The 24,972-nt window shown below is 34.5% G+C and overlaps 2 protein-coding genes across 3 annotated transcripts; both read right to left on the bottom strand.

Moving 5' to 3' along the window:
* Positions 1-2,263: 2,263 nt before the first annotated feature.
* LOC105343332 (activating signal cointegrator 1) lies at positions 2,264-11,155 on the bottom strand. The gene is made up of 12 exons (XM_011450651.4): positions 10,942-11,155; positions 7,648-7,792; positions 6,969-7,091; positions 6,690-6,771; positions 6,408-6,526; positions 5,582-5,730; positions 5,056-5,386; positions 4,616-4,791; positions 4,241-4,362; positions 3,434-3,531; positions 2,999-3,095; positions 2,264-2,619 (listed from the first exon to the last, which is right to left on the bottom strand). The coding sequence occupies exons 1-12, from the start codon at positions 11,016-11,018 to the stop codon at positions 2,570-2,572; spliced, it is 1,569 nt and encodes a 522-aa protein (XP_011448953.3). The 5' UTR covers positions 11,019-11,155; the 3' UTR covers positions 2,264-2,569.
* A 2,668-nt stretch (positions 11,156-13,823) lies between these two features.
* On the bottom strand, positions 13,824-23,520 carry LOC105344089 (mesenchyme-specific cell surface glycoprotein). Of its 2 annotated transcripts, none has more exons than XM_066089282.1 (11): positions 23,391-23,520; positions 18,079-18,282; positions 17,742-17,984; positions 17,470-17,662; positions 16,465-16,609; positions 16,241-16,355; positions 15,899-16,078; positions 15,748-15,816; positions 15,272-15,510; positions 14,899-15,107; positions 13,824-14,030 (listed from the first exon to the last, which is right to left on the bottom strand). In XM_066089282.1, exons 2-11 carry the CDS (start codon positions 18,272-18,274, stop codon positions 13,919-13,921), a joined length of 1,701 nt encoding a protein of 566 aa, XP_065945354.1. In that variant the 5' UTR covers positions 18,275-18,282; positions 23,391-23,520; the 3' UTR covers positions 13,824-13,918. The 2 variants fall into 2 exon arrangements, with proteins under 2 accessions (XP_065945354.1, XP_011450014.4); XM_011451712.4 differs by lacking the exon at positions 23,391-23,520 and adding an exon at positions 23,316-23,379.
* Between the last annotated feature and the right edge of the window lie 1,452 nt (positions 23,521-24,972).

Genomic DNA, 24,972 nt, shown 5'->3' with positions numbered 1-24,972 from the left:
TGACAGTAAAATAAGAATGAAAAGGTCTCCAGAATTGTTCTCACATGGGAAGTTGCACTAAGTTAGCAGGTGCCCACGACAAACAAAGGATACTATTCTCATTATTGTCGGTCATTATCGTGGCTTGTGTAATTTGTGAGCACCTTACATATACAATGCTACACAACATTGGACAGAGTGTAGAACGGTCATGTTTGTCTATTTTTGTCCTTCACACAGCATGCTTAGAACATTCACGCATTATATATACGTACCAAAGCCTGGAAATTTACGGAAACCTTAAGACCGATTTATAGTTGCCTTTAACCCAAACAAAGTCTTATACTTTACCTATCTCGTACATTATAAATACGACATTTTCATTTGTAACCTTAGGGAGGTATGGGAAACCTCCATAATGCGACCTATACGTATTTCCTTCCGATATGAGAAAAAAAACGATAACCTTATACACTTTTTCTCACACGATCTTGATACCAAACTACAAAAGTCGCTTCTGCTCATTTTCGTAGCTATAAAAACGAGAAAATGCCGATATAACGCACAACTTTTGCAAAGAAAAAAAAAACAAACCAAAAAACAAACAAACGAGAATCTTTCGCGATAAAAAGCAAAACTCTCCACAATAGACGCGAAACTCTTTTACAGTTGTATCGACGGAGATCAGCACATGCACCAAAAATCAGGATATGTGCTTGGGGTCCTCCTTTGTGGTGCATGCTAAATATTGGAGAGTGGTGCATGTGACGGTGCCTGTGTGAAAGCAGTGCTACATGTATATCATATATTCCAGCATTTCCGACATGATCCAACTAATTTCCGTTCACTTACTTCTGATGGTTTCTTCCATGATCCAGTCAATGCAAAATGCGAAAATAGGAGAGAGAGCAGACATCCTTGTCCCACTCCTGTCCTCTATTTTAACTCATCTCTTAGGTTTGTTCCACAAATGAGTTTATCTGAGACTGGTCACAAAATGCATTACACTTTTTCAAGGGTGTCTCAGTTTAGTATAGATATCCGGAAGACAACCGGACAGAAGGAGAGTCGTGCATCACCAAAGATGTTGTACGGCTATTGTCTTTCATAATTTATTGTGGGGCCTCTGTTTGACTAGCTGATTGCAAAGTAAAAGAAACAAGAATATAGTTTTGTCGAGTTTCCATGACATTGCATTTGGATCAACAACGTAGCATAATAACACAAGAGGCCAATGGGCCGCATCGCTCACCTGAGCATCAATAGCCATAATAAAACCAGCGTATAGAGTCATATACAAAATATAACCTAAATTAACAAAAAAAAATTCAAATATTTCTCCAGATATTCATTTGTGAACACACAATAAGCCCCTTTGCAACAGGAGACTTTGATAGTCGTATCACATATTGCGCATTGTAGTTCTCAACAAGATCTCACACAACTGTTTTTATCTATGTAAATCTACATCAAACTTTGAACCTCTTGTGTGGCCTAATGATTGTCTAGGGCATAGGTCTAGAGAATTATGGATTAACAACATGTAAAACTGTTTGAATAAAAGTACAATTTTGAGAATACCTGTTAATTAAACAAGAGGCCAGGGTCACATCGCTCACATTAGCAGCAGTAGCCACAACCCTGATCACCATTAAATTATCAAAATCAAAATATCTTGACAATTAAGTACAGTAGATCTTGCAAGCCCATTTTTTTGGTTTTAGTAATTATGACAATACTTTTTCTATTCCTGTTTTACTCTCCAAGGTATCAAATGTTGCCAAAAAAAAAAAGAAAGATAAAATAATAATTAAAAAAAATACACAACTCGCTAAAAGCGAATATACAGTACCTGACGATGATTTCATGCAAGTTTCAGCAATTCTGGCCAATTGGGTTTTCAGAAAAAAAATATTTTTCTCTACCTATTCCTGTGTAACCCCCCTTCCCCCCCCCCCCCCCCCACTTAAAAGTGGCATAGGATGCTGCTGGTCACAGATGCAAAATCAAAGGTCTGATTCCTGAATCATCAACTCGTGTCAGTACTTTGATTCAACACGTTCTGTTGACATTTCAATGATAGACTGACAATGCCTGCCAGACTGGCAATGCATAAGATTGTTTAACCATTTCAAATTGGCAATCACGCAAACAAAAGAGGTTAATGCATGCATTATTTTCATTAGCGCATGAATAATGTAGTGCAAAATTTTCGCAGAAACGGCTATGATAACAATGACTCGCTCGATTCGCAAGCCGACTCAAAAAAGATCACATAAATCCATAACCTTCATAACATTTATTATTATTCTTCACATTATAAAATTCATGCAATAACAATAGAAACAATAACAGAGAAGCACTACCTCTCCAATGACCTTGAAATATTGCTTTGACCTTGACCTTTCAAAAGGTGGAAGTATCTATGCAGTAACATGTGTGATCAAATCAAATATATTTAATGAAAGATAATTTTCTGTCAACAGTACCAGGTTATGTGATTCTTAACACAATGTTATGTCTCTTTGTGATAAATCATTGCACCAGGTCAGTCTGACTGCTATTTCCTTGAACACTAATGTAATTTTCTTCATCTAAGTCCTTTTCTAGCAGCTTGTAATATATGGTTATCTAGTTTATCTGCCAAAAAAAACATACCCCAAACTGTCAGCACATGTTAAACATACAATTAAAGATTTAAATAAAGAAACAAGTTTTAATGCCATATTAATAGTTTTAATTCACTCTAATGTATGCGACGTTATCTTTATTGCTCTTCCATTCTAAGACATCAATTTACACATACAGATTGTTTGTACATACATGTAAACTCTCATATTTTGTAAGTAAATTTATAAGTATAAATACATACTGTAGATATTGATGTTATCATATATAATTTGAGTTGAATGTTAATTTAAAAAGTGCTTCTGTCATTTCATTATAAACTTAAAAATATTTTAAATATTAATATTGTATTCAACATAAAAAGGAGAGAAAAGAAAATAGAGTAACTCACAAATCTTGTGTTTTCCCTTGATGGGAAATTTCACAACCAGTTCTTGGGGGTTTTCACAAATAAACACAAAAGGAGACGCTGATTCACCCTCTGGAAACTACAATGAGAATGAAAGTCAAAATTATTACTTCTTTTAAAAAAATCTTCTGTCAATCAAAAACTTGCACATACATATTCCAAATAAAAGGAAAAAAGTGACATGTAAACAAAAAAAACTATGATAAAAATCTTGTGTTCAGGATTTCATATTCTTGCGATTTGACGCATAGCTGGAATAATATAACATAGCCGTTTAATCCCAGAAATCAGTACTCGCGAAAAATAAGGAATCTGCTGTAATTGGTAGTTACATCCAAAAAATTATCTATAGAAGCCTAAGCTGACATATTAAAACTGTCCATGCACACACTGCTGTCATGTGTTTTGAAGTTGTACCTTTTCTCTGTATTCATCCTGAGGGAGACAGTCAGTCAAGTCCACACAGCCTAACAGACAGCCAACTGGGTAGTGAGTGGGGCCCTGCAGGTGGGGGTCTGAAGCAAGGAGAACATACAGTCAAAGCATTTGGTGAATATTATGAACAATATACATGTATAAATAGTGTCTGTTTGGGAGGGTAACAGTTGAAATTGACACCACGAGAAAACCATTGTCAACCGAATTCAATTCAATAGGAATGACTTGAATTACGCGCATGTAACAATTCGTTATGTTACCCATTGCCAAGTGTGTTGCTAACGCTGAGGGTAATAGAACGGATTATCAACTGCGTCTAAACCAATCAGATTTCAGTATTTAACATGAAAGTATGATAAAACCAAAGAGTATAACATGTCAACTGACGAGTATTGTGCATTTTAGATACTGTAGATTTCACGAGGAATTATCATTCCAATAAAATTACAAAGAGTTCTCTTCGGGAATTTTAAAATCTTGGCCATAATTTTTCTATCAGTTGTGAACCAAATAAAATTATAATAATGTTTGGCACTTTCAATCGTATATCTCACAATTTGATACGGGGAATATTTGACTTGTGTAATAAAAGGAAACTAAGGTATTTCATAGTAAGGTGTACAAAGATTAGTCCATTGTGACAAAGGATAAGTTTTCTAGAGACTTCAAATATTTCTCTTTCTTGAACTAAATAATTTTACAGTAACTACACTTCATCCAGGTAACAAAGACAGGTTACACAAGCTATACAAGTAGGCTATACAAGATTTAGAGGTAGAAGCCCACCTTTGTACAGGTATCTGTAGAACTGCTCCACCTCTGCTACCTCCTCTGGGGCCGGTGGTTTGGCCGTGGCTGCTATCCAAAGTCTCCCACGGTGGGCAGTGTACCAGGTCCTACCCTCATGACTGAAATAATCAAAAGCATTTACCTTTATGGCCACTTCAAAGAATTATATTGCAATAAACATTTTTTTAATTTCTGAATACATGTATTAATCATACTAATATCTCTTACTTCATAGTCAACATGAACAATGCATGCACTTTCTATTTTTATTTTTTCTATTTCTATTATTTCTATTTTTTCTATTATGGAGTAAATATTAATAGATTTTTTTTTTATATTGGTATAGTTGTGAACACATATGAAGATGATTACCATTTGATGCCTTTGATAAGCAATGAGGCCCACGGTTGATGCATGCTCAAACACATGCCTTCATCAGACATTTCCTGTAATTCTCTGTCTTGAAGTCGTAGACCTTCCCTTCTTATCTCCCCCTCCTTTTTATGGGGTCTACCTACAGCAGGTGTCTCCATAGCACTTGCTACAAACTATTCAAACAAAAAAATTAAAATAAATACCAAACAGTAATTCCCATTAAATGTGTATATAGGAGGCTGGATAATCAACATATTGTCCATCAGATCTTCCTTAATATCTAGACATAAATTAATATCATTAATACAGAAATATTTCACAAATTTTTGATTTAAAATTAAAATATCCTATATCCTTATACAAAGCAGTTTATTTTTTAAAATAAATATGACAATATTTAAAATGGTTTTGACCCCCTTCTACTCCTCTCCCCCTACCTTTGGGCCTGGTACATTGATGCTGGGGTTGACTAAATCAGTGTGATTTCCTGGCTGTGTGGGAGGAGCTTTTGATTTTGCTCCATAGTGAATTTCCTGGATGACATCATCATTGACATCATACATGTTCATTCCTGCTGTATTGCTTTCTTCTATCACTTGGCGGCCCGCAAAGTCCAGCGTAATTTTCCTGTCTTTTCTTGATGCGTGACGCTGGGCTCGTAACTCTTCCTCTCGTTTCTTTAACTTTGCTTTCTCTGTTTTACTTAACCAGCGGTTGTCTGTTGAGAAGTAGTCTGATTCGTCATCTATAACCTGTGTTCTTCTGACACTGTAAGAAATATACAAAAACTTCAGATGAATCTTGGTAAAACCAAACATGTATCCTTCACAAAAATGTCACTCTTGGAAAAGTATCTGTCAATCAATACTTAATTAGATATACATTCACCACAGTCTAGGTACAATTAAAGCCTCTTAACAATTTTGGATATTTTCAAGCATTACAAAGACTACACAATCTGACCTGGTTTTGTCAAACTCCAACAGTTTGTTTTTGTGCTGTACGGCTTTCTCGTAGTCATCCTGTCCCCGATCCTTCATCAGTCGCTGTCGTAACTGCTCACTCTTCCGAGATCCACGATCAAGCACTTCCTGTTCCTCCTTGGTACACACCTGGTTAGTAAACAATAATATGACAAAAACCTGGTAAGTATACAATGTGTATGGTACAAACTTTGTTATTCAACAATGTATATACAAGAAGTATATATAGTAAACAATATTATGGTACAAATGTATGTATATAGTACAAACCTGGTTTTGATACTTAACAACGTTTATTGTACAAACCTGGTATACTGCAGATTGAACAAATAATATTTGAATAAAATTGCAAGAAGCAACCCTCAAGGTTTTAAAATCTCACTTTTATTTTTCAGACAGCTTTGAACTATATGAAATTATGACCAAAAATACCCGACTTGATACAAAATTTGCAGAATGAAATACTCAGAATTTACAGTTTCAACAAATGATAGCAAATGTCCATGAAATACGATCAATAACTGACTACGGTAGATTAAAATTTAACAGCCTCCATTATGCGGGAAAAAGCTAGGAAAAATTTCAATCTGAACAAGTTTTATCAAGTTACTGCAAAGAAATTTGCATGCCTTTCATTTTCTGATGTCAAATATCTTGACTGTAAAAATGAATGAAAATGATGTATGCTGTTTATTTTTAATCTTTTCAATTAATTTTCAGCTGCCCTATCACATGTTACAAGGCCAAGTAATAACTTTTGCATTAAAGCTATTTCACTGTCTGAGAGACAAGCTTGCGTTGCTCACCAGATTGCCACAGAAGAGGCACAGCCCTGACCCCTCCTGCTCACACACTATCCGCCCGCACCTCACACAATTGGAAATCAGCTTGTGTTTGGTGGCTTGACATTCACAAGAATGTCTGCCTGTTGGAAAAAAAAATATTTACATGTATGTATAATAAATCACATCTTCTTCACATAAAAATATGTGAAATATATTAATGAATAAACTGATTAATCTTTTAAAAATATGTTTTATTTTCTCCATTAGTTTATTATCATTGAAATCCAGTCACCATTTCCTTACCTGTTAATTTTATCACAGATTTAGCTTGTCCTTCCTGACTAAACAGTGGTATAAATTTCTTTTTCCTTGATTCTTGATTTGACTAAATGTAAAAAAAAAAAAAATTCTTGTATTTTATCTAAAATGTCTATTATTTATAATATAATAATAATGGAAAATGTTGTGAGCTATCAAACCAATTGATAATATCATATTCTATTTTCAAAGCATAATTGTGTCAATATCCAAAGTTCTTCAAAATTTCAAATCTGCACATTTGCAAACATTTATTAGATATACCTGATCTGCCTGTATTGTTTCAGTTTGACTGACAAGTGGTTGAGAAGCATTGTTGTTCTTTGAAGGCTTTGCTGATTTTTTACCACTGATGTACTCCCTGTCCTGATCAGATTTGCGGTAAACCTAAAATTTACATGCAAAGTTATACAGGTTATTCTAGATTACAGGTAATGATACCATAAAAAATATTTCATAAAAATAATCTCTTTCTTGTAAGTGCATTATTAGCTTACATATAATGAACTTTAATAATCTACATGTGTTGGTGGTACAATTAATCTATATTTTCATGCAGTTATTACACTGTAACACACAGGGTACTGAAAGATTAAATGATGAGATTTACTACAACGTCCCAAACCTTCAACGACGTGAATTTGCAACATCACAAGTGAAAATCAAAGCTCACAATTGTGGCTCTTACAATGACTTTTTCATGCATTTTATCTTACACTTATGATAATACAGTAATTTTGAGGCATAAATCACATTTGCAAACAGGACAAGAAGTTACACAAAATATAAATATAATTTTTTTTACATCATCTCCTTCAGTAATATTACACACAGATTATCATACCGCACTAATGCGCCATATTCAATTTGTCTGCAGGCCTGTTGTGTTATAAGACCAAAAATAAGCATTTAATGCTTAAATGACCCAATAAAATGAACTTACAGTGATATTATCAGGAGGTTTTTCTTGTGGTCTCCATTTCTGTATCAGCTGACTGATGAATGTTCTAACTCTAGGATCAGATCCATCTAACAGCTCCAACATATATTCCTGGATCTCTCCTGCATTTCCAATGCTTAAAATGTACCTGCATGAGATACAATTCAAAAATGATAATTATTGCAATTCATTAGTGTCTAATTTGACCATATCATTTGAATTTTCTTCAAAAATTAATTATCAAGAAAATAATTTTCAAAACAAAAGATTGAATAAAAGACATTCTAAAAGAAGGCACACAATTCTTGGTATCAATAAATTTTGATAGACTTTAGAAATATATTTGATAATTTTTCCTTCGATTGACGTTTCAATGGAAAATTTGGCCGGAAAACTTCATCAATATGCATAACGCATTGATGAAAAAGTTTTCTGGTCAATTTTTCCATTGATATGTCGATCAAAAGAAAAATTATTAAATTCATTTCTTATCATTTAAATAAAATATTTTCAAATCATAACACCTGAAGTGTCATTGATAAAAAATGTAAATAATGTAACTGAAGGACCATATAAATACACAACAATAACAGCAACAATATCAAAAATTAATATGCGCCTTCAGTTGATGCAGAGCTATTGACCTGAATTTAATAGATTAAACACATATAGAAAGTAGAAATCTAAACCAGCTGAATTAAAAACAAGAGGAAAATACGTGGAATGGCTTGTGATATTATTCATTGTGCAGCAAGATTCGTTAAAACTGGCTTTAATGTGAGTTAGATATCTGGAATATGCAACTGGGCATAACCATGCAAGGAGACGTGATTGTGGACGAAAAAAGTTGATACGTCAACAAAAATAGTATGTAATACAGTGAGTATGTATGACTTTGTAAATGCTGTGGTAACCAGAGAGGATTTTTCTCGGTATATCTTGAAGCACTACTCATAGCTTTGCTTCACGACGCTTTATTCTGAATATGTTTGTAATAATTATTCCAGGAACAGCCAGTCTCGCCATAAATGTTGATCGTCGCCTTAGGCAGACAAAGTTGTGATAATACACTTATTAATAATTTTCTATTTCGTAAATTAATTCATGTGTATTGTTGTATTGTTTACTTTCAAGGTTAACCTTTAATTTTTTACATTCAGAAAACTTTATTTTGTATGCTTACAATTAAACAGACACAACTTCACAGTTTGTTGACATATTCCTGTTCTATTTAAAATTGTTAAGCAGAAGAGTAGGACCAGCAAAAATCTTATTGATACAGGTATAAAAGAAATTTTTTGACCAAAGTGCCAATATCCGTCAAACTAATAAATAATACCCTAAACGGTTGGAAAAGTTATAAAGTGAAAACAGTGACTGAATCAAATTGACCCAGGGCTGACCCCAAGTGTATATATAGGCTCAGTACTGCTGCGGTCCTCTAGCACTAGCTAGTGGGTTAACCCTTTAGTACAGTTGGTAGAGCGTTAGTTTTTAAACTGAAGGGTCTCGAGTTCGAGCCTGGTGAAGCTAATTCCTCCTCTTCTATTACTTTGGTGCCCAACTAAATAACCCACATAGAATGGTTATGAGAGTATCGTGTTAGATTTCTAAGGGATAAAAATCTAAAAAGAAAAGGAAGAAGAGTGTAATAGTATGTATCAAAATGCTCAGTACTGCCGCACTCCTACTAGCATTAGCTAGCGGGTTATATAGAATATCACACTTTTGTTTTGATCTCGGCCCTGGTATCAGCCCAAGCGGTTGGTATCGGCCCAAGCCCGAAGGGCGCGGGCCGATACCATCCGTGGGCTGATACCAGGGACGAGATCAAAACAAAAGTGTGATGTTGTTTATATCATATATCTAAAATCAAAGACTTTAATTCAAATTTAAATTCCAAATTAGGAATATGATTTATCATGAAGAAGCTAAAGATTTTTTTCGGATTTGCAAAACTTGTTCGTTTTTATTTCTTTTTATATGTGTTAAAACTGTAAGAGTTGTCGGACTTTGTTGACAAACCATCGTCATTTGAAATACAGTAGAAGGGAGTCTGTCGTCTGAAATGAAGCACTATCTTCTAGAATTCAAAATTATCGAGAGAGAAACTTCCCTCCTACGCAGCTTCGTTATGAGTCAAATTCTTTCACTGGGATTTCGTAAGTTTCCAGTCAGATTCCATTCATAAAGATCCATACTGTTAGATTCTATAGCAACTAGAAAGTTGTTTGAGAACGTTCATAAGCGCGTCCATTACTTTAACACCTTAATTTTTACAGTCTAATCTCTGGTTTTCTAAGAATAAGTCTCGTTCCATCCTTCTCTATATCCTCCATAATTTAAACGTTGATTGATATTAAATAAAGCGTGCTATTGTTCTAAATACACAAGCGTTGTGTAGGTTACCTCCCCTTACTTGGATACACATCACTCTTTGGCGCTATTTTTGAATTATTATTTTTCAATTTTCGGTAATAAATAAAAATATTCAGACGTGTAAGGTGATAATTTGTATTATATATTCGTAATTCTATCGTTATTTTACAAACTAGTTTTAATTTAAAGCGGAGATATATGGAAATTATCGATTTCAAATTTGAGGGCAATACACCCCCTTGATGACGGGCTGAGACAGAGAAATATCAGCCCCAAGGGCGATACAGCCCAAGCTTCCGGTTGCTGTCTCACCTAGTCCAAAACATGTGTATCAAGGCTGATACACTACTAGGTATATGATATAACCCTTTAGCTCAGTTAGTAGAACGTTGGTTTTTGAATTGAAGGGTCCAGGTTTGCGCCTGCTGTAGCTCATTCCTCCTTTTCTATTACAGAAACATATAAACAATAAATTAAAGAAAAGGAAAGAAACGTTTGTCATAATACTAGTAGTTGTAATGCTATCTTTTCTAAATTTGGGCAACAGAAGGTCGAAATGGTTCATCATTAGTCCGAAAAATCGATTGAACTAAAAATAATGACTATAGATTGTCTTTTGTCTTTAGACACAAAACAAAAATATGGCACTCTATACAAAGGAACAAAATTTTACTACTGCAAAACCAATAAATAAACATTACATGTTACCACTTTAATACAATGTAAGCAACTTTAACTGACTATGTAAGATGCTGACTAAGCTCAATGAAAACAGCTGTGGGCCGTGAAGTATTGCACAACAGGACAGCAGGAAAAACGCTTAATACCCATTTTGATATTTTTGCGACACTTGATTACAATAAAGAACGTTCTTGCGTAATGAAATTAGATGACCATAAGTTTTCTCATACAACTTACTTTGCATTATCCTCTGAAGCCGGCAAACCGAGCTTCGAAAGCTCGTCACACATCCATCTCTCTACCGAAGTCGCCATGTTGTTCCTCCTAAATTTAAAACCAAATCCGCATTTAAGTCCGGATAATTAATGTAGACGTATGAACTGAATAACTGAACAGTTCGGCACCAACATTCAATGTAACTATTGTATGTTTCTCATTATTAAACACTGCTAAAATCCAAGTAATATTCACAAAGCACCGTACATTGATTTTTGAATTCGTTTTATTAAGATATTGAAAGTGAAACAAGCAATATACTTGGAATTTGCTGTTGAATAAATATTTAAACTTATTATAATATATCACCTTAGTACAAGACCACTTTTAACTTGCCTAAACAATGTTTCGACGTACTGACGAAAAAGTAGTCGATTTTATTAACTGTCTGATTTATTGTCTGTAGAACAATCGACCCACGCACCACATCGCTCACCTGGGTCCACCAGTAGGTTATAAATGAATTTTAACGGCTTGGGGTAAAATGCTGACGATGGACCTTCCACTTTGGAGGGTCCAATGTGGAAGGGGTGGAGCTTGGTGTGTCAATCTAAATTCAGAGTCCGTTTGATCTGTCATTCCAATTTCATCATGCACCTTATAGCTAAAACATATGGGTTGTTTATTAGAAATTAAAAAAGAGGGGGGGGGGGGAGGGGGGGGGTTGGGTCCTTACATTTAATGATTTTGGCAACTTTAAATGAACTTTATCAGGATACATAAATTAATCTATGTTTGTGTAACAATTATTCTGAGTCCAGTGAAACTGGGAACAGGAAGTTAACTCACCTCAATGTTGAGAGATTTATTTTTTTTCCCTGAGTAACAAATGTTAATAAATTAATAGATCTAAAAGTTTTCAAAGGAAAAACACAGCAACCATGATACAATAGATCTAAAAGAACATTATCCATTGACTGTCATTATTAATTTCAACAATTACACAGATATAAAATCTATTTTTTTTTCATGATATTCATTGTATATAATGAGCAAATTTGAATTGGGGGAGGGGAGTTTTATGTGCCTGTGTTTAAAAGTCATATAAATAAAACAATGTTGTGGCCATTCTGTTTCTGATAACATAATTGGAATGACAGATCAAACGGACTCTTAATTAAGATTGACACACCAAGCTCCACCCCCTCCACTATGGACCCTCCAAATGGAGGGTCCATCGTCAGCATTTTACCCCAAGCCAATTTTAACGCAACGAGAGTAAACACTTTAATTTTTGATAAAATTATAGGGCCTAAATCATATTTGTAAATAGAATGTTTTCATATTTGCTTATCAAAATTTCGTAACATAGCATATTCTGGGGAGATTTTTAAAGAGTTTTCTATGTAGTCAAAAATAAAAATCAAATTCGTCCATATAGTGATCGCGGTTTATTCTTTTCGTAGATTTATGATCGCGTATTACAATGCTGAATCTGGTCATTAGAGAAGGCTTGCATAAATGGTCCAACCAAGATCTTCTGCCCCTCCCACCGACCTGTTCACGTCGATTACAAGGAATATTCCCTTACACCTTCAGACTGTGGGTTGTTTGGGTTTTTTGTTTGTTATTTGTTTCTTTTTGGTTTGTTATTTGTTTATTTTTGGGTTTTTTTTTATTGTTGTTGTTGTTGATTTTTGTCGGTATATATCAATCACCACCACCACCCCTTAAATATAGTCATTGTACCATGTTTTTGTATATTCATTAAAATTCACTTTCATTATAAGAATTAATAACCAGGCTGAAGATAGCAGCCACTAACAGCAGCCACATAGACCGTAGAGGCTAGCAGCCAATAAGAAAATTCATCAAAGTACTGAGACGTACTCGAACAAAAAATTATATTTTACTTAATTATCGACATATTTTAATTAATATCAAAATGATTAATGCTCAATAATTTGTACGAGCATTGACGACTACCGAAGCAGTAAAGCTCGCCTGGATAAGAGTTATAAATGCGTCTTTGTTGGATAGAAATGAAATACGTTTATACGGGTCATAAGTTATAAAAATAATGTTATCCTAAAGGTAGTCTTATTGATACAAATAGAAAAACTATTTACATCTTATAAAGTGATATGCAAACGTATTATGATATAAAAGACATTATAAATTAAAGTAAATTAAAAGGCATAAAATGATACAAAAACCCAAAGCCAATCCAGTGTGGCAAGATAATTTGTTTACTTCAAAGTTTAACATGTGCGTGTTTAAAAATTTATTCTCGGGCCTTTTCACTCCCCGGAAACAACATTAATCGAAAATTAAAAAGACACCGTATTATTACGAATATGAGACAATAGTACACCCAGCATTGTGATTTTCTTCTCATAAAAAATCATCATGTCGCAGTCAAAAACAGCGAAAATCATCAGGTGAAATTGGGATTATTTTGTCTCAGTCATGTTTTGATCATTTTGATATTAATTAAAATATGTCAATAATTAAGTAAAATATAATTTTCTGTTCGAGTACTCTCAGCACTTTGATGAATTTCCTTATTGGCTGCTAGCTTCTACGGGCTTAGCGGCTGCTGTTAGTGGCTGCTAGCTTCAGCCTGGTGAATTAATACTTTAAAAGTAAAATCATAGGTATTGTACTTACTTTGCTACTTACGACTTGGCTTTTGAGCTAAGACTTCACAGTCGGTGCGCATTTCACTTGAAACCAACGTAATTTTTAACTTGTTTTGATAAAGAAATTGATAGGTACGTCCTACCGAAAGTTCAAAGTCTTGTTTAAATGGTTCTAACACACCATCTCAATCTGGTGTAAAGGATCAAACATTGTAAAGAAGTATCTTTTTTAAAAGTGGCAACTCCACAAAAAACTACAGCTTGAAATATTAGTAATTTTTATTTTTATTAAGTTAATGTAACAAATAACAAAACACAAGACAGAAAATAAAACAATGTTTTAGTAAAAAAAATATTTAGAATATGTCAGGCATATCAACAACATTATAAACGGAGAGAGATCCCGTGGCTTGTCCGATGACGTAGACGAATGGGGTACCAGATGGGCTGTCTCCCGCCCCGACAAAACTAGAAAAGTGAAAGGTAGACATCAAGTGATACCAAAAACCCTAGGGCTGGGACGATACTGTACTGAGCCGATTCAGTACATATCACGATACATGAGATGCGATACGATACATAGCACGATACATTGCAATTAAATGAAAACATGAATAAAAGTTTAAAATTTATTCAACCTGCCGATGTATTACCGCATGTCCAAAGTTATTTTGTTATATTCATAATGAGCGCTGCACAATTTACAAATTACTTTAGTCTCGTGTACACTAGTTTTTCATAAACAAGTACTCCAAAAGTTTTCCACACTCCATATTTAGTTTCCTAACAGTTTTGACAACTTTCCGAGGTTTTCCGCCATCTTTGTACTTTCATATTAGGCGCGCGGACTAAAAATAGCCGATATATGAAGCTCGGATATTTTTGAAAAATAAAAAAAGTTTGGTAAGGTATCGTTGTATTAATGGTAAATGTATCGATCCAAATATCGTCAAAATAAATACCGCGATGCACCGGTGCATCCATTGATCGTCCCATCCCAAAAAAACTCCGATATTTGGTCTCATAAAAAGTACCTACAGCTTGTTACAAGTTATGAATATTTTAGCTCGTAGCCTGTTGTGAAGGTTTAAAGTCGTAACAGTTATCAATGTTTAAATTTGTAACCAGTTATGAATAATTAAGTCGTAGCCAGTTATGAATGTTTTAAGTCGTAGCCAGTTATGAATATTTTTTCTTGTAACCAGTTATTAATGTTTTTTAGCTTGACGTAACAAGTTATTGATTTTTAATAGGTTATTATCCATCAATATTGTAGCTTGTATCTAGTTAATAAGAATAGCTCCAACAACATGCTGTTATATGATAATTCTTTTACCCTATGTCGGAGATCATCTGGTCGCCGGCAGCGTCGTTAGCGTACAGGTTGTTCCAGATATCGTTCGTAGAGCCCTCACGGTGGACGCTTTCAAAGTTGGCGCTGACCCCCCTCATGTTAAAGACGTAAATGAGGCCGTTTCTGGAGCCCACAATCAGAACGGGCGTGGTGCCCACAGTGCCCGTAGCCAAAGCCTGAGGCTCAGGACCCTGCATGTTAAGATGATGACAGAAACGTATGCCAGATTCTGATACATGTATTACCACACGTATCTGTTTGGGTCTCACTTTTTTATATGTATTCTTTTAAACAAATTATAACTTAAATGAAAATACTCATATAGGTTTAGAATTTCAACAAAGCCAGATCGTACCATATCATCGGACCTCTCGTCAACTTGCTGTGTTGGAGATTGGTTGCCGTTTGAACAATCTCCATTGAACGTGTTTGGATAGAATTGAGAGGCTCTTCTCTCTAAATCATCACCACTGTCAAACACGTGAGCCATTGTGGTGGAATCCCACAGAGAAATGCCACGCCCACCAAAGAGGAAAACGTCACCGATTCTGTTGAAAATGTTATAACCATCTACTCGGCTCATGTGTACTCTTCCTAGAAAATCAAAGTACTGTGAGTATTTAAAGAAGCGGACTCTTTTGGTGATGTAATCATGACATTTTTTGTTGAAGTTAAATTGATAAATATTTTTATTTTAGTTTTTTTTCGTTAATATCCTTTTATCTATTATTGAACCCAACGCACAAAGCGTAGCGATATCGTAAGAGAAATTTCCACTATTAAGAAATACGCTATTCTACATGAAAAGGTTAAGGCAATCTTCCTACTGACCCAGCTGTTGGTTATCTTGTATTTGAGACAGAAGAGTGGGGTCCATTGTAGTAATATCAAGTTCACCATCTACAATATGTATACAGAGGAATGAAACAGCGCGCATACAAGAAAATGTTAATAGCAATGCCCATGATTTCCAAATGCATACCATTATACGCAACTCTCGCCCTGGTGTTGTCAGAGAAAGCATAGCCATGTTGTGCCGTTGTCAGGGTCTTTGATTTTCCAGTATCGGCGGAAACAAGGTAACCTTTACCATCGACGACTCCATAAGCAAGTTTGCCAGGCTGGTAGAACGAGTAGACGGTGTGGAAACGCAGATTGGCAGCTACAGGAAATATTCATAAAAAGTAGAACTAGTATAATCAAAGGTATTAAAACTGTGGTTAACTCTAAACATATGACATGTGTTTTGTTATGGAATGTAATTTCCTTTTCTGACTAAAGTCAAACTGAGGAAGAGTAACAGAAGTAATGCAGTACACCGTACCGTCGTTCTGGTCGCTAGCATCAAGGTTATAACTTGTCCAGTTCTTGGCTCCCAAAGCGTAAAGCTCGATGATCCTTTGATTGAACAGGTCAATTTTCAAAACAGCATTGTTTTCCTGTGATAAAAGAATTTTCTAAAAATAATTCGATGTTACAATGTATTATAGGGCTTATCACTTATCACTTGTGATTGTGAAGAAAGGAGGGCAAGTGAAATTCTTGTACCTGACAAGAGACGAAAGCGAATCTGTCATCGTTACTGATGGTCACTGACTCGGGCTCGAGATCCTGTGAAAATGTGTTGACTATTCCAACGCCGTGGTCTCCACGGAAAACATACCGAACACCATTAGTTATGTAATCAACAACTCTGTAAGGCGAAATGTTATGAAGACAATTTTAATATCTTAACTTTAGCTTAATATTTACAAAAATTGTTTTATTTACATTGATTGGCTTTTTAAAAACTTTTACTTCATCTACATAAAGTATAGATACAAGCAGGGGTAAAAAGTACAGTTTTATGCCGAAAAAAAGATTAATTTCAGTGGCAAACAACATTTTACTTCAGGTTATCTAGTAGACAAGCTATGTTAAATAATTTTACATCCTCACAATGTCAGGGCCCCACGGCCATGAGTGGACTCAGGACCCCTGACATTGTGAGGATGATAATTTTAGTGCTCTCTAATTTGATAACATTTAGGATTATTATACTTTCATGTTAAATACTGAAATCTGATTGGTTTAGACGCAGTTTATAATCCGTTTTATTACCCTCAGCGTTAGCAACACACTTAGCAACGGGTAACACAACGAATTGTTATATGCGCGTAAATTATGCGCGTACGGTTTGCTGTGGAATTCACTTCATTTCTATATAAAGGTAGTAAAAAAAATCACTAAAATTAAGACATTCAGTATAATAAAATAAATAGTGCCTGTTTGGGAGGATAACAGTTAAAATTGACACCCCTCGAAAACCATTATCAACCTCCCCTTCGCGTCGGTTGACAATGGTTTCCTCGGGGTGTCAATTTCAACAGTTACCCTCCCAAACAGGCACTATTTATTTTATTATACTGAATGTCTTAATTTGATGGTAAGGTAAATGGTAAAGAGCAGGAATTAACATTTCTGAAACAGGTAATTTTGCAAGAACTACAAAATCATTAAAACATAGACTTAGGCAAGTCTACATGTCAAAGCCAATTTTAAGCATCCACGAACCTGTCGTTAAGCTGTTGGAAGCCCATGTTGATTTCTACTGGGAAGCCCTGATCGTTCCTAACTATGATCGTGACTGAGCCCTCGGGATCACTGAGGGTACCTGACACCGGGTTGATAGCAACTGGACCCTCATTAGCAACAACCAATCTCGTACAGTCGCTAGTAGCAGCCATATCCTTTGGGTGAACTCCCACTGAAAAACAGTGATAACTTCAAATATGTTCTGCAGCACATACATAAATTTTCATATCATGCGTAATGTTTAGGCTTACCAGCTATTCTTCCGACTCTGGTAAATACCCGGTCAGCCCTGTTGTACGGTGTGAAGAGCTCGATATGACCTTCAGCTACTGGATCAGCAGCGGTCAAGGTCACGGCGATGGTGTCTGTGCACGCCTTGACGGAGGTGATCATTCCGTCAACGGCGTTATCGAACACGTGCGTCATCAAGATGGAGGGACTAGCGGGATTGTTCATGTCGATAATGTGGAGGTATTTCTCTGTTGATCGCGCCGCTATATTTAATAGAAAGATACATACATTGCAAAAAAGAAATTTAACATAAAACTCGTTAGCGTTGCAGAACATTTGCAACTGAAAACAACTTACAAGCGACGTAAAGAATTTTATCTACGGTGTGGAAGGCTGCTTTGTGGGCGGCATTCTGGAAAAGACCGTACCGCGGGTTAGTCGGGTCCCCGTTGGTAAACTGGTAGGGTAATTTCATGTAGGACTGCCTGGAGAGCTGTAGTCTGGCCTCAGAGTGGGCCAGGAGGATCGCAAAAAGAACGAAGAGTGACCTCATTGTGGATTCTAAAAAAATATATAAATACTTTTAACATAACCTTTAACATACTATAATTTTGTTAAAAAGTTAAGAATTGTACATAAAACATTATCCAGTTACATCACTACTAGAGGATACTTCATTATTTGGCTACGAAGATTTGCAACATTTGAACTTCTTATAAACGCTTGACGAAAGAACATGCGATGCTTATTAAGGAGGCCGAATGGTCAACAAATTAACCATCAAATTTTAAAATTTTCATAAGATATGATTATTTTAGCTATAAGTTATTATTTAGTAAAGAAAAATATAACATAATTATATTTCACCGTTAGGTTTTGGTATTTTCTTACATTTTTATATATTTACATCACCCGAGTATGATTCCCTCTATTACTTACCGAAACTTATCGTTAATTTATTGCTCTATCCTGGCTATAGAAACAAACAGGACTGAAATCTACATACCCCTTTTATTGATTGGTCAAAACTTACAGCGGTTGCAAATGACAAGGAACTGACAGGACTAAAATCTAGACGCCCCTTTTAAAAACACGGACTGCACGAAATTATCATGATGATGTCAGATTCAAATTCCCATTGGAGAAGATTGTTACCTAACAGCTTGGCGCGATGAGTTAAAGCGTTAACTACGAATCTGTAAGTCGTGAGTTCAAATCCCTCTGGTGCTCATATAATTTTTACCTTTCCAAACATTTTTAAAAAAGATATTTTTTGGTCGAATATTATAAAATTTGACAATTCTAGACCAGTGAAAATGTTTTGATTAAAATGAACTTTTATCCACAAAAATATCGACGGATATTTCATACAACCTTAATTATCGACGTAAAAAATATCCCGAATTAACTCTTAATTTTCTTAACGTAAATACAATAGGGTGTTATTGACCTATATAAATGACCAAAGCATTATTTAGACATAATATGCATTGACTGAAATATTGATAACGTTGTTTCAATAAGTCAAAAAATGTCTTGTTTGTTGGCAACACTGTAAAATACGACTGATTCGGCATGGAATACTATACATTTATATTTGCATATGCATTGTTCTTTCCTACTGTAAGTCCATACGGAGGAACTGCAATTATTTTTCTATAATTGCAATTGCTCTGTCTGTATATTATGACGTCATAAAGGTGTGACGTCATATACTTTTCCATGACGTTATAGATGTAAACCACTATACGATACATCATGTGTTTTTCTCCAACTCCATAAGATTGATGTATTTTTAAAATATTAAAACATGTCTTATAATAACATTTTAAAGGAATTACTTTATAACATATCATTGATTCTGTTAACAAATCTATGTGAATTAAAAAGATACATTACAGTCTGAATGTTTCTTTTTGATGCAATAGCTAAAGTCTGTCCCAAGTTATTGCTTCCATCAATTTTTGATGATTTTTAAAAAAAATACACATACCTGTGAAAGAAATACAATTGAAGACGATGAAATAGAAAATATTCAAGATGTCTTCATTGAACAATTATCCCTTTTCACTCATAAAATTTCACAGGAACGAAAACAATTTTCTTACGGAGATTTGAAATGGGAAATGTTTACATCTTTTCTCCATTCGGAATACACTCGGAATACATCGCTCAATTTTTTAACATTATCATCCGGGCTTTTTAATGGCTGATCCAATGCAAATTCTCCGTAGACTTTCAATTTTTGGATGTGTTTTGAAACCTGAAGCGGTAGAGGGGGCGTTTCAAAACAGATAATACATTTTTCATATTTAAGTATTGAATCCTTATTTTTTTAAAGATATAGTCTCATAACTGCAACGGTGTGTGCATACAAATTGAATAATAGTTAGCGCGTTATGAAAATTTGTTTGCACACACCGTTGCAGTTATGAGATTATATCTTTCAAAAAATAAGGATTTAATGCTTATATTTAAATTTTTTTTTACCTTCTTGCCTTGTACAGAAATGCGAATTATACCTCAAAATTACTGTATTATCCTATGGGTAAGTTTAAATTAATGGAAGAGCCACTGTAACAGCCACAAGCGTGATCTTTGATTTTCGCTTGTGACGTTGTATTTATTAGCGTTCATCGTTTGTGACGTCACAATTAAAACTCGTCATTTAACCTTTGAGTACCCTGTCTGTGTTATGGTGCTATATCTCCAGTAGCTTTACATGCAAAATATTCGTGAAATGTAAATATTAGTGGATGAACGTAGTTTGAGCACAAAGGTATTACAATTATTGAAATATCAAGCAAAAAGTGGTGGAAGCAAAAACCCGGGACAGATTATAAATGTCAAGGTCTAGGCTAATACAGGGTATTTGCAAGTGGTAAAATGCAAATATAAGTAATAAACAACGATTATTTAGTGAACATGGCGTTATGAAAAGCAATTGCTCTGCTGGCATATTTTCCATGATGCGCTAGCGCGCATCATGGAATATGCCAACAGAGCAATTGCTATTCATAACGCCATGTTCACTAAATAACGTTGTTTATTTCTTAAATAGCCTTTTGATGAGGTCAATGCATGGTTTTATAGACCTGATGCGAGTATACTGACCGAGGACGAAGTCCGAGGTTGATATAATCTCATCAGGTCTAAAAAACCATAATACATGTACATGGTTTTATAGACCTGATGCGAGTATATTGACCGAGGACGAAGTCCGAGGTTGATATACTCTCATCAGGTCTATAAAACCATGTATTGACCTATTTCAAAAGGCTGTAATTTTTTTTAAAATAATATCAGTACGATATACTGTAAATACAAATAAAACAAAAAGTTAAATGAAAACTGGCATTCAAAATACTCAAAACAAAGCATAATATGAATTATTACAAAAATAAGCCTTCCAATCTTAATGGCCGAAGCAATTTTTAAACTAAATTAACCTCCTCGAGTAGAACAGTGCTGTATTACGATAAAAAAATCAAGTTTAAATATTTAAGTATAGCTTATAGACAAAAAAATCATATTCAAAATGTCAACAAAGATAAGATGTTCATTGGGCAATTTGTTGACCATCCAGTCTTCTTAAAGATATCTGAGAAAATTAAATACATGTTTATAATACTTTCATGTTAAATACTGAAATCTGATTGGTTTAGACGCAGTTGATAATCCGTTCTATTACCCTCAGCGTTAGCAACACACTTAGCAACGGGTAACACAACGAATTGTTACATGCGCGTAAACTATGCGCGTACGGTTCACCAAAGAATTCACGTCATTCATATATAAAAGCAGTAAAGTTTTCTTTAAAATTAAGACATTCAGTATCACCCCTGCGAATGTTATTGTCATTTAAATTTTAGACCACCTGATTTTATTTGACCCTTTCAGTTTCGCAGTAAAAATCATGCCTCTTGTTTATAGTCTATTTCATAGAATCTAGGTACATGTACTTGTAAGCAAATATAAAATCTAGAGGTTTATTCATTTAAAACTTTATCTTCATTATGTTGGATAAAATGTGTTCTAGAAATAAATGCGACAATACAAAAAAAAAGTTTTTGTCTGATGTTGCAACAATTAACATGCTTGTAGAGATCCCCCCTGAGGATTAATTTTCGATCCGCGCCTGATCTAGTAATAGCATCAATAGTGAAACAGACTATACTATTTTATGCAGAATGTCCCTTGAAAATGGCTCGATATACTAAGTTTTTATGCAAAACAGACACCCATTATTTTTCTAAAAACATGGTATTGCACACCATAAGCATCAAACATGGCTATGATTTTTTAAGCAACCCAATGTTTATATTGTCAACCACTTTACATGTGGCTGAACACGAACGATAACTCTGTTCTGAATGTTATCGTTTAATGTTAATAAGCGCTTGATGGTGAAATAAGATATACATCTTAAAAGGTTTTCACGTTTTGACATAAATCCATGTAGGATATGATATAAAAACGACCAGTACTTACGTATTTTGAGAATATTATCCGAACACTTATACTTCCGCTCAAAATTTCACAGGAACTGAACAAATCTCGGTGAAGTCTCTTGAACTTTTATTCGAGCACCTCTGGATTTATTACATACTTAGCAACGATAAAGAAAACATTCCGAACACATTCGCAGGGGTGATCTTGCTCGTTTTGAATAAATGAGTACTATGAATATATATTTCCTGGGAAACTAATTCAAATCAGATGTATAACGAACACAACGTGTTAAAAAATCACATATATTCATAAAGTTATGAAAATGAATGATTACAACATGTGCGGGTGTGCTGTATCAATGGGTTTTTGGAAGCTGTTATTGCATTTTCATCCATTGGAATGACATAATTAGATGAAAACTCATCTTTGGTTTCTAAGAATGGCTAGCTCTTTTATCTTTTATTCATTTTTAAACATATCTCATATATCTAACAAAGATCCTAACAAATCCCAGTTTTTATCTGAATGTAAAAAAACTGATGTTGCGTCAAAGTATAACCATTGACTTCGATATGAGTGGTAACAGTGCTATGTTACCCTTTCTAGAGCATCTAGCTGCATTTTTTTCAAACTTGTTAAATACGTGTACGACTTCAAATGGGGTTGTGGCTTTTGTTTATTATCTTAATTCATCGATGGTTTACTTTAATTAAAAAAAAATTTTTTTTATTGTTTTTATGTGATTGATGAATTGTTTGTTTGATCTGAACAGAAGCCAGAATGACCATTCTGTGAAGTCTATCATTTAGTGCGTTGCTAGTCCATGCTTCGTTTTAGATCTTGGGAGGCATTGTCACATATGGTCAATCCCACGGCCACCACGCAATCACGATTAAACTGGCCGACGTTATCACTAGATAGCTCCCTTATGGAATCCAAGACGAATCTCAGCTAGATAATGCATATGTAATGTATGAATTACATCGCAAGCTAAACCTCATATCAGTAACTTAACCTATATGCAATTCGATATCCATTTCAACTCGAGCATCTATTACAAATTAAATATAAATGCCTAAAAAAACAGTCACATGAAATACATAAATATATGCATAAAGTCAGACAGCATTGGTAGTACTTACTGTTCTTTGTGTTGGAAAAAAATCAAATAAAAGTAAATAAATCTAAATACAAAATAAAGACAAAGGTCAGCTCACCTTAGCTGTGTGTCCACTATTTATTGTATGCTCGACTTGGTTCAAGACGTGAGTATTTAAGCGCCGGGGTCAGGGGGTCAGCTGTACAGCTGTGTACTTTCAGGGGAGGTAACCGTGTCAGTAAGGTACACTATGGCGGTCAGTTTCGTAAGACTTGTGTAACAAAAGAGCATGAACTTTTGTACCATGAAGAATACAGCTAAAGAAATTGAAAAACTATTCACGCGCACGTTTTGTCATCTGTCTGGTTATTTAGTACTTTATTGCGACCAGAGGTGTTTATATGTCGTGGACAAGTTGTGTCCATTTTAATAGCCAAAGCACCGGAGGTGACCAACGAAACCTTTTCTGATTTAGATCGGATTTTCTTGATATAAGGTGAAAAAAACAATATTATACACAAATTTAATTATTTCTTTAAAGCTTATATAACGTATAACGGAAAGAAAAAAAACCTTTTGAATTTTTTTTCCAATTTAGATATTTTTAAATTTTTCAAAGATATTGAGTTTTGAAAACTTATTTCCTTTTAAGAGGTATGTGCGGCCATCATAAAAATTTAGACATTTCTTGAACTGGCTTATTTCTGTTAAAAAATGACTGAACTGTTGTCAAAAGATAAAAAAGCAGTTAATATGAAGTCCTACATGCCATTTTGTTTGAAAAGTATGCATACAAGAACATTACAATGCCTTTTTAATGACTCAGCACAGCTGTCGAACTGCTCGAAAATTCAAACTTTTTCTCAACAAATGGTTGTAGAGAGGACAACAATGAACCTCCTTCATATTTTTTCAGATTTTTAAATCTTCAAATTAAGTCTGTAGCTGCGCAGTTCGACAGCTGTTCTGAGTCATTAAAAAAGCATTGTCCTGTTTTTGTATGCATACTTTTCAAACAAAATGACATGTAGGACTTCATATTTATTGCTTTTATATCTTTTGGCAACATTTTTGGCCAGTTTAGGGCAGAAACAAGCCAGTTCAAGAAATGTTTACATTCTTATCCTCAAATGTACCAGATGGCCGCACATCCCCCTTAAAGGGGATGTAAAAAACATTGTTTTGTTTCTGTCCAAAACTTACTAGAACTGTTGTCAAAAGATGAAAAAGCAATAAATATGAGGCTTCGTGTTGTTTTAAAATTACGCATAAAAGAGCAAAACAATGCCTTTTTTAATCACTTAGAACTGCTCAGCTACAGACTTAAATTCAAAATTTAAAAACTGAAAAATGGTAAAGGAGTTCATTAGTGTCCAGTCTACAATCATTTGTTGAGAAAAAGGTCAAAGCTTGCTTATTTGAGGTTGTAACTCAAAAGAGAGTACCCTATTCTTTATATGTGTCTCAAAACCAATCGATTCACACGAGATCTTTTTGTCTGTGTCTATGGGGGTACATTGAAGCTATATTTTCCTTGAAAAATATATGCATATTTTTTATTTAAGAAAATCATCTTTTAAAAACCCCTACCCTTATTCTAAAAAGAATTAAGTTTCATTAATACTGGTATAAATTTTTTGGAACTGATATAGAGGTGTCTGTCATATTCAACACAGATTGTCTTAAAAAGGCTTTGTTTT

This window comes from Magallana gigas, chromosome 6 (assembly GCF_963853765.1).
Source record: "Magallana gigas chromosome 6, xbMagGiga1.1, whole genome shotgun sequence".
NCBI lineage: Eukaryota > Metazoa > Mollusca > Bivalvia > Ostreida > Ostreidae > Magallana > Magallana gigas.
This window is presented reverse-complemented; position numbering and strand designations above follow the sequence as displayed.